The 9,457-nt window shown below is 41.2% G+C and overlaps 1 protein-coding gene across 1 annotated transcript in view; it reads left to right on the top strand.

Annotated features, from left to right (window-relative positions):
• The first annotated feature begins 341 nt into the window (after positions 1-341).
• LOC104528542 (histone acetyltransferase KAT6A) overlaps positions 342-9,457 on the top strand; it is a 32,267-nt gene continuing 23,151 nt past the window's right edge. Inside the window, 1 exon segment of the mRNA XM_029086107.1 lies at positions 342-944. Within this exon segment, the coding sequence (XP_028941940.1) occupies positions 342-944 (603 nt within the window).

Genomic DNA, 9,457 nt, shown 5'->3' with positions numbered 1-9,457 from the left:
TTCTTCCAGGCCTAATGTTACAGTTGTTCTGATCGTGAGCGTGCAGACCAGAAGCTGAGGTGAGATACGCTGAAATCTTTGTACCTTTGTGGAAAAAACTTCATCTGAAGCTGTTATGGGATTTATTGGGAAGAATGAGGAAATTTCTAATTGTTTTGCTTTCCTTTCTTCAGTGTGAAAATAAATAATGTTTGAGAAAGGAGGAGTAATTCAGAACAGAAAACGTGTATGCTATGGTTAGCTGGTTACCATCACTCGAGAATCTGTTTTCTCAACGTGTGAAACTTGTTCAGCATCGGGATAAAGGATAACGACTCTATGGATATACAGAATTCTTCACCATGGTAAAACTCGCCAACCCGCTGTATACAGAGTGGATTTTGGAGGCAATCAAGAAGGTAAAGAAGCAAAAACAGCGTCCTTCAGAGGAGAGGATATGCAATGCAGTGTCATCTTCACATGGTTTGGACCGCAAAACTGTTCTGGAACAGTTAGAGTTGAGTGTTAAAGATGGGACTATTTTAAAAGTTTCCAACAAAGGTCTCAACTCCTACAAGGATCCTGATAATCCTGGGAGAATAGCACTTCCAAAGCCTCGGAACCATGGCAAGTTAGATGGTAAACCAAATGTGGACTGGAATAAACTTATCAAACGGGCAATTGAGGGCTTGGCTGAGTCTAGTGGCTCATCCTTGAAGAACATCGAGCGCTTTCTGAAAGGTCAGAAAGATGTGTCTGCGTTATTTGGAGGTAGCACAGCCTCCATTTTTCACCAGCAATTACGATTAGCTGTCAAACGTGCTGTTGGCCATGGCAGGCTCCTTAAAGACGGACCTCTGTACCAACTCAACACTAAAGCAATCACTAATGCTGATGGGAAGGAGAGTTTTGAGTCTCTTTCCTGTCTCCCTCCAGTGTGTCTCCTTCCCCATGAAAAGGATAAGGTAAGACCCAGTTTGCATGGGTGTTTTCTTGTGATTGATGAAATGTGTCAACACAGAGTCACAATATGAGGTCAATGATTTGTTTAACTTGCATCTTTTAAGTTAGAAATTACTAATGTGCATTTAGGATCCTACTACGTCCAAATTTCTAAGCGTGATCAGAGGAAGTGCAATAGATTGTAATTTGTGCTTTGGACCTGAAAACTGCCAGTGAACTACTGTGGGGAATTTAGCTCCTGACACTCTGTACAGCAGGACTGAGCGTATCACAACAGGCTTACTGCAGTTGTGTTAGCACAACACGGGAAGAAGGCTCCTCACTTTGAGGTGAGGTGGGTTTGCAAAGCACACATGAGATCATCTCTTATTTTCACATTTTTATTTGACTGCCATTTGAATGCAGAGAACATGGTGAAGCCTGGATTGGCAGTTGCCACCTGAGGCTGTCGTAGAGGCTTTCGTTGTTCACAATGAGAAAATCACTTTTTGTCCCAGAACAGCTTTGTTGTGAAATAGGAAGAGAAGGTGCATAGGAGATAGCAGCTGAAAAGAGTAGTGAAATCGGAGGATGTAGAGAGCATGGAAATGCCGGAGTGAACACTAATGGGCTTCTGTTCCCTTTTGTGTGCCTCGCCCCACTACTCTTAAATATAGTTAATTAAACAAAAAAAAGTATTTTTCTATTGTTTCCTCTTATTTTTATGCTTTCCCCCCCTCCTTTCTTCCATATTTCTGCATGCCCAAGGTCTTTGACCCTCCACTCTGACCTCAAGATGAAGTTGTTAGAGCGAAATTAATATCCAGTCAGTATCTTTCCTGACCTTGTGCTCCTGTGGAGGCAGAGTAAAATGAAAGTCTTTGTTTATTGGAGACCAGTTTGCCAGTAATTAATGTCTTTGCACTACTAGTCTCCAGGACTCCTAGAATATGAAAATTATTTTTTCTGTCCATAATAGATACATTTTTCAGCAGTGTTGGGAAATTTTTTGTTGTTATACGTACCCTCTTCAGTGATGAGTTCTCTGAGTGTGTGCTGCTGGTGTTTCTTGAAGTCAGTTTCACTCTCTAGTGGGAGGGCTGCTTTCTGATCTCCTAAGAGTTTGAAAACTTAAAACTACTGTGGGAGTCTTCTTCCTTAAAAAATAAAATCTGCAGAGGTCCTTTATCACTAGCAAAGTTTCTCTGAAGTTCTGATTTAACTGTGGGACGAAGTACTTAACTAGTCAGTGTTGTGTTGTAGCCTGGTGGGACGTAGGAAGTAACTATTACTGTGTCAGAAATTCCAGCAGCTTCATCTATCCTTTTGTCAAGGATTCTCTTTACGAATGTTTCCTGTGTACTTCGTCAACTACATCTGTAATGACATCGGTGTATCTGTAAAATGTTATGAAAACTGGGTGTAAACAAGCTTGGCACATGAGACAGCTGCCTGGAGCTGGTAGTAACTGTGGAGAAGACTGGCTGTGCGTGTTGTGATTAACACGGTGCGTTTCACAGCCTGTTCGGTGGCCTTGTAACGTGCCAGAACTCAGGACCAGCTTCATATTCTGTCAGATGAGGTGTTTCCTATGTGTCAGGTGGTGAATGATAACATGGGCTACAGTAAATACTGAATTTGGTCTGGGGGTTATTTTTTTTCCCCTGGAAAAATAGGTTTATCAAGTTCTTGGGTGTGCATAAATTATAAACACAGGCACTCGTATGTGCCTGTGCGTTTTGCGCTCTCAGATACGCTCCCTAATTTCTTTCCACCTGCTCAGATCAGAGCTGTTTGAACACTAAAGGGATTATTAGTAACATTAGAATGCACTGTAGCTGTAGTAGAAATTTTGGAAGGGATTTCTTCCTTTCTTCCTTGCACTGTTTGGTCCTTTACACCCATGTAAGAACTCTCCATATATCATATGATCCAAACTTAGGAATCTTAGAGGTGTAATATTTCTTCCTTTCATTTGTTCAGCTGTAGCTTCCCCGCAGCTGCCAGTGCTTACCTGGCTGTTTGATAATAGTGTTGCTTTGTTTAGATGCCTAGAAGTGAACATTGGATTCTGGATATTCTTCTATGTATTATGGAACTGAGTACCTTGCAGGAGATCTATGAAAGTTGAGGCTTACACTTTTTTAAATGAAATAAGCATTAAGCAGCACTACAGAAACTTTTTTTTAGTAAATACTATTTGCTTTTTTTCCAGATCTCGTTTTTTATCTCAGTGTTCTGTGAATACCACATTCTAGTTTTCAAGGGCACAAAAACTGGCAAGTTATCATGGATTACCAGATAGTAATGACATGCTGCTGACATTATGGTTTTGAAATCCCCGTTCTAAAAAACACTACTTGCATGAAAACAAGCCAACCTGGTGGGCAGAGCTCAGTGCTGAAATTTGTCTGTCAGTGAGAACAGCTGACAAGAGAAAAGTTATCTTTAGTTTCAGTTCTAAGCGCTGTGTCTGCCTTCACTCCTGTAGGCTTTAGTTCCTTTCAGTGACCTGTAGTTTAGAAGCTAAAATGGGAATTGCAGTGAAGAACTGGTTTTGGATGTTTGTGATGTTTGATTGGTGAGAGACTGGTGAGATTCACAATACCCACCCCTGGTGTGGAAAGAAAGAAGGAGGGTGGTGGCAAATTGTCGCAATACGTAAAAGCAAAGGGAGTTGATACTGAAATTATAATGAAAGAGAAGATGGTCGAGGCGCTGCCTCGTGGGTGAGTGTCAGGCAAGCACTGTCCCCTCAGCACAGTGTGAGTGAGGGAGTGTGGCTGCCAGGCCTCCCGCGTTACCGCAGCCAGAGGAGTGATAAGTATGGAGCAAAGAACATCGAGTCTACCATCCACTGGTGACATCTGTGGGGAATGAGCCACACTGTGCAAGCCAGACTCTAAAATAAGTAATCTCACTGTCACATGCAATTTCTACTGCAAAGCCCTGATTAAATATGCATGAAAGATTTCTTTTAAGTATAACTGTCACTTCTGTTCCATGTGTAATTAGTGTACCTGCAGACTGAAACAGGATTTTGACTTTTTAAAGTTTTTTTTTCTTTTCTTGGGGAAAAATTGCTGTATGCTGGTGTTTGTTCAGAGGAACAGTTTTATTTCTTGAAAATACCTACTAATTATTATTTTTAAAAATGCTTTTTCTGAGGTGAGAGAAAAAGTTCTTTGGTTCAGCTTTGGAAACCGTGACTTATCTTTAAATGAATGCTGTGTATCTTTAGATAGCTGAGGGCAGATTTTTTTATTTGTCATCTTTGTAAGAAAGAAGCAGAATAAACAATTACACTGTTTTAACAAATAGTGGCTATTCAGATGTTTTGGGGAGTAGTAAGGCTTGACACAAGTGTGCAGAAAAAACTTCAGAGTATCTTGATGAAATTTCCTGGGATCTTTCACCCACTTAATTGGGTCTTTTGGCTTTTGGTCTTGTTGTTGTTGTTTAATTTTTGTTCATGATTGGGTGCTGTAGACATGATTGAGGAAGTTAATCGTACCCATCTTGACACCTTGCATACCTGCCAGAGGTTACCGCAGCCATTGCAAAGATAAAGCAAGTGGGGTTTTTCTCCTCAACTGCTGTGGTTTGTAGCCCAGTTTATTACTATGAAATGAAATTTTTGGTTTAAAGTAATGTTCTTCTGTGTTGTGAAATCCAGCTGCTGCTGGAGGCTCAGAATCTCCAGTGAAGGGACAGAGAGGCCAACACAACACAGGGCAGTGGCCTCTGTAATCATCTCTGTTGTGAACTGCCACATCACCAGAAGCCTTGGCTGATGCTGTTGGGTTGGCCACGCAGCCTGCTGCACCCTCATTGTATCTGTACCACTCATACCTTTGTGTCTTTGCTCACTTTTTGGCACAAAAGGTGGGTTGTGTTTGCCAGACCAGGAGGAGTGATTTCTCTCTCTTACAGGCACTTGGTTTGAAATACTTTATCTGTGCATTTGAAGCCTAAAAAGTAACAAGTATCTGATTCTCGTGCCTATTAAACGTATATTATATATTTAATTGTGAGCAACTTCTTCAGCAGTTGTGGGTTGTGTGCTGCATCATGAGAAGGCTGGAGGAAAGGGCTGCAGATTGCAATACTTCAGGAGACTTTTTGATCAGAAACTTTGACAGAGATAACTTTGCTTCCCCCCCTCACCCCATTTTGGTGAAATGCAGGTTTTAAGGCTGGAAGCTCTAGATAAAGACAGCTCGCTCTGGTTTTGTTTTGTTGACACTTGTTACAGAACACAGGTTAAAAGGCTGGAAGAAACTTTGTAAAATTGTTATTATTATTAAAAAAAAATTGTTAACATACCAGCTAACTGAAGGAGAAGTTGGAATAATTGATGTACATGTTCGATGTTTCCAGATCATTTGAAATTTGATCTCAGGGTAATAGTAGAACTGTTTCTTCCACAATTAAAAAGGAAAATACAGATGGTATTAATTGATCTCCATTTGCAGTCTCCTTGAAACTGTCTTTTATGTCAGTTAAAACTGGATATGGCTGTAGGAACCTTTCAGTAACTATCTTTAATATTGTCCTACAGTACAGCTGAGAGTATAAAAATAAAGTTCTGAGAGTGCTTCCTGAAAAAAAATAAATAAAAATGAGGGAAACTTCTGTGGCTGAAGAACAGGAGGAATATTTAAAGCAGATTCCTTGTGCTGCTGTCTCACATGTGTTCCCTATGGTAGAGTCTGTTTCCTAGTGTTGTGTTGCTATTTATATCTGTTGGTGCTTATCAATCACTTTAACTCTGGGTTATTCTACATAGAGCATCCTTTAGGCAGGTAACAGCTCTAGATCCCAGTGTGTGCTCCTTTGTATCACGTGAAGCCAAACTTCTCGTGTCTTTTTAGAAAGTTCATATGCTTTGAAGGCATCATGGTTGTTTTGAAGGCCTTTAAGCATACAACAGCTATTGCTGTATTGTGCCTGTTTGAGGTTAATAACTGTTAATTCCATGTCTTAAAGCAAAGGGCTGTCCCATTACTGGTAAGGAGGTTATTTGTGGATTGGTTTGTCTTGGGTGGAGTACATAAATGATCTGCAACTAGAGCATTGTAATTACATCCTGAGAGCTCACCCTTGCCCTCCAAGGGTACTCTTCAAACTTTGGCTCTTGGCTGGAGTGTTAGGATTCACTCTCTTCCAGCTGATTCTGTAGAAGGGAAGGCTGTAGTTCTGCCTAAAAAAAATAGTGGTTGGTAACAGATACCTCCATCCATACTCTGTGTAACTCTGGAAACTCAACTGCTAAAAAATGGCTATGAACTTGATTCACTCAATTAGTGAACAGGTGAAGTAGTAATAGTTTTGTTAGAAATTACTAACAATAGAATTGTTATTAATACAGCAGATGTGAGCATGGGAGAAGTGTTAGTGTCACAGACAGCTGGGAATGGATGCTGTGAGACGGTGCACGTGGGGTGAAATGGTGCAGAATGATCCCAAGAGGGGCTCTGGCTGTACCTGGAGTAACGGCAACTTCCAGGCAGAGTTTGTGATGCTGGGAGGACACCAGGTGCTGTGGTGAATCCCTTGGGCAATGGGGTGCTGCTGTGGAGGAAGTGTTTGCAGCAGCATTCTCTGCCACGGTTTCAGCAGAAGCTGAGTATAGGTTAACTGGTTAAAAAGGAGGAGACCAGTCCAATATGTTGGCTGGATGCCTGTTGTTGGGCCTTTCTGTCCTGGAGATTGTTGACAGATATGGAATGACACATCTCTGAAGTTTGGTTAATAAAGGAACCTTATTTACTACAGAGCTTTAAAGTATAGTCAGACAGGGAGGAGGGTGGATGATGGGGAACGTTGCCAAATAAACAACAGCTTGATTCCAGTGTGAGCTTTGGTATTCAGCAAGGGAAGAAACAGCAGAGAGAACGAGGGCAGATAATTTTGTCCGTGCCTAATTTCCCAGCAATTTTATCTTAAGTCATAGTGATAGTGGGAAAAAACAGTTTAAAAGGTATAAATATTAAATGAAGTAATGTCATTTTAGTTGAAAGATTAATTCCATGTTCTTAAAATAAATATAAATATGCAATCAACAGAAAATCTGGTGAACAAATCCTATGTGTGACAGACTGCTGAGTTCTTTGACCTCTGTCCTCTGTGGAGTAGGTGGGTAGATATTTTATTCCTACTTGCCTCATTAAAGGGTTTCAAGCTAAATTTATCCTAATGAGTTGTGGTAAGTCATGTTAGTCTTCGTTCCACCTATTTAACTTTTCTTTCTATTTGTTGTGTAAATCTGACTTATTTTTTCTGTCCTCACCGTTTCTTTCTGACTGTGTGAACACCTTTCCTTGGAAGAGCTGCTAATGCTGCTTTAGGCGTTGGATGAGAAATGGTAGCTCATTGCTTGTTTCATTGTCCAGGAATCTGGTCGTGTTTCCATTGTCACTGCTATTGTGGTAAATCTGGACTTGTGGTGAGATTGAAAAGGAAGGAGGGAGAAGGGTGTCTAAAAAGAATGACCATTGCACAGCAAACAGCATCCCATTGGTAACATATTTGCTTGGTTTGGGTCAGTTTTGAAGGCCAGTTAACTAGTCTGTGGACCTGTGCGTGAAAGATTAATTCTGGATTGAAAATACTGAATCTTCCAAGTGTGTTTCTATGAAGAACTATGAATTACTAAAGCTTCTAGTGATTAATACCTCTATCAGTTCACTGTATTTCTGAAAATTGGATAGAACAAGTTCTATGTCTTGGTACACAGCTAAATACTTGTGGAGTCTCCTTCTCTGGAGACATTCAAGACCCGCCTGGACACCTTCCTGTGTGATCTCATTGAGGTTCCTGCTCTGGCAGGGGGGTTGGACTGGATGATCTTTCGAGGTCCCTTCCAATCCCCAACACTCTGTGATTCTGTTCTGTCTCCATTTATCTATGTGTAAAATGGAAATTGTGTCAAAACTAAAGATATTCTGAAATATAAAGGAAATCACCATTTATATGCATTTCTCCCCAGTTCTGTTAAACTGTCCTATCTAATCTTAAAAGTCCAGAAAAACTGGTGACAGATACAGCTTTTAGATGTATATATATGTAGGTTTGACTTCATTTAAAATTCTTCAACAATACATAGCCTCTCCCAGGCATTAGGTTTCTCCTCAGTCTTTGAGACTCAATCCTGGATATTTACTGGTGAGGTGTTTTGATTGGAGTCTTGGATCTCAGAACTTGTCTGGACTCAGTGAATTCCTTGAAGGTGTGTGTGGAAGGAAACAGAGTAATTCTGCTGCTCAGTGTTGCAGTGACTGAGCTTCAGAAGCTGCTGATCTTGACGATGCACGCGGAATCTTCAGAGCAATCTCAGGGAAGTGCAGATGCGCTTGCTTTGTGCTGGTGCCAGAGTTTGTTTGTTTGTTTTTAAATACGTCTGTAAAAATACAGTGACTGACTGTCTTGCTTCAGCACAGACTTCACTTGCACGTTTAAGGTCCCTTTGTCTGGGCAGTCTCTCGGCAGCAGACCTGTTTGGAAGGTGTTATCTGCACCAGTTTGGGTTTTTGCCACCCCTGCTGTATAAAGCTGCGTGCGTGGGAAGGGTCTGTGCTTGTGCGACTGCACGGGCTGTGGGGACGGGGAACAGCACTGAGGGAGGGCGTGAGTCAAGAACACGGGTCTTTGGTAAATCTTGCTGTCAAGAGTGTTATATTGAGCAGTGGGTTTGGATAGTAAAGAATTATATGCAGAGTGCTTATTTTTTTTCTCCGATCTCGTGTTCAAGGTGGTAGAGCTTCAAAAAACGAGTAGGATTTGGCCCTGTAGTTGCATTTGTGTGGGCATCATAGAATGGTTTGGATTGGAAGGGACCTTCAAGATCATCCAGTCCCAACCCCCCTGCCAGCAGCAGGGACACCTTCCACCAGACCAGGTTGCTCAAAACCTCATCCAGCCTGGCCTTAAACACTTCCAGGGAGGAGCAGCCACAACTTCCTTGGGCAACCTGTTCCAGTGTCTCCCCACCCTCACAGTGAAGAACTTCTTCCTAATATCTCATCTAAACCTCCTCTCTTTCAGCTTAAACCCATTGCCCCTTGTTTTGTCATTAACTGCCCTTATGAAAAGTCCCTCCCCAGCTTTCTTGTAGCCCCTTCAGGTATTGGAAGGCCGCTATAAGATCTCCCCAGATCATCCTGAGTGAACTACAAATAGCAGCCTTGTATCAGATATTTTTAACGTGCACTAAATTGTCATTCACAGTTCCTTTTGTGCCTTCTCTGTTATCATGTTTATACGGGCCTCTGCCTTGTGTTAAATATTTTTGTTCATTCATTTTTGTTTTCCAGCTGAAGTGTTTTCCCTTTAGGGATGCAGCTTCTGTTGAAGTAAAGTGGTGTACGGGATTTCAAGATGGAATAATTACCTGTATGCACAGAAATTACTTTGGGGAAGAGACTTTTGTAAACACCTAAGTAATTTATTTTTATAAATCAAAGTCAATACTGAAGTTCCTTATTCTTTGTGAAAACCAAAGTATCATGGAATGCAAACTGTTTCCAGTGAGAGG

Source organism: Antrostomus carolinensis, unplaced genomic scaffold (assembly GCF_000700745.2).
Source record: "Antrostomus carolinensis isolate BGI_N321 unplaced genomic scaffold, ASM70074v2 scaffold9057, whole genome shotgun sequence".
NCBI lineage: Eukaryota > Metazoa > Chordata > Aves > Caprimulgiformes > Caprimulgidae > Antrostomus > Antrostomus carolinensis.
The sequence above is the reverse complement of the archived record's forward strand: the minus strand, read 5'-3'. Positions and strand labels throughout refer to the sequence as shown.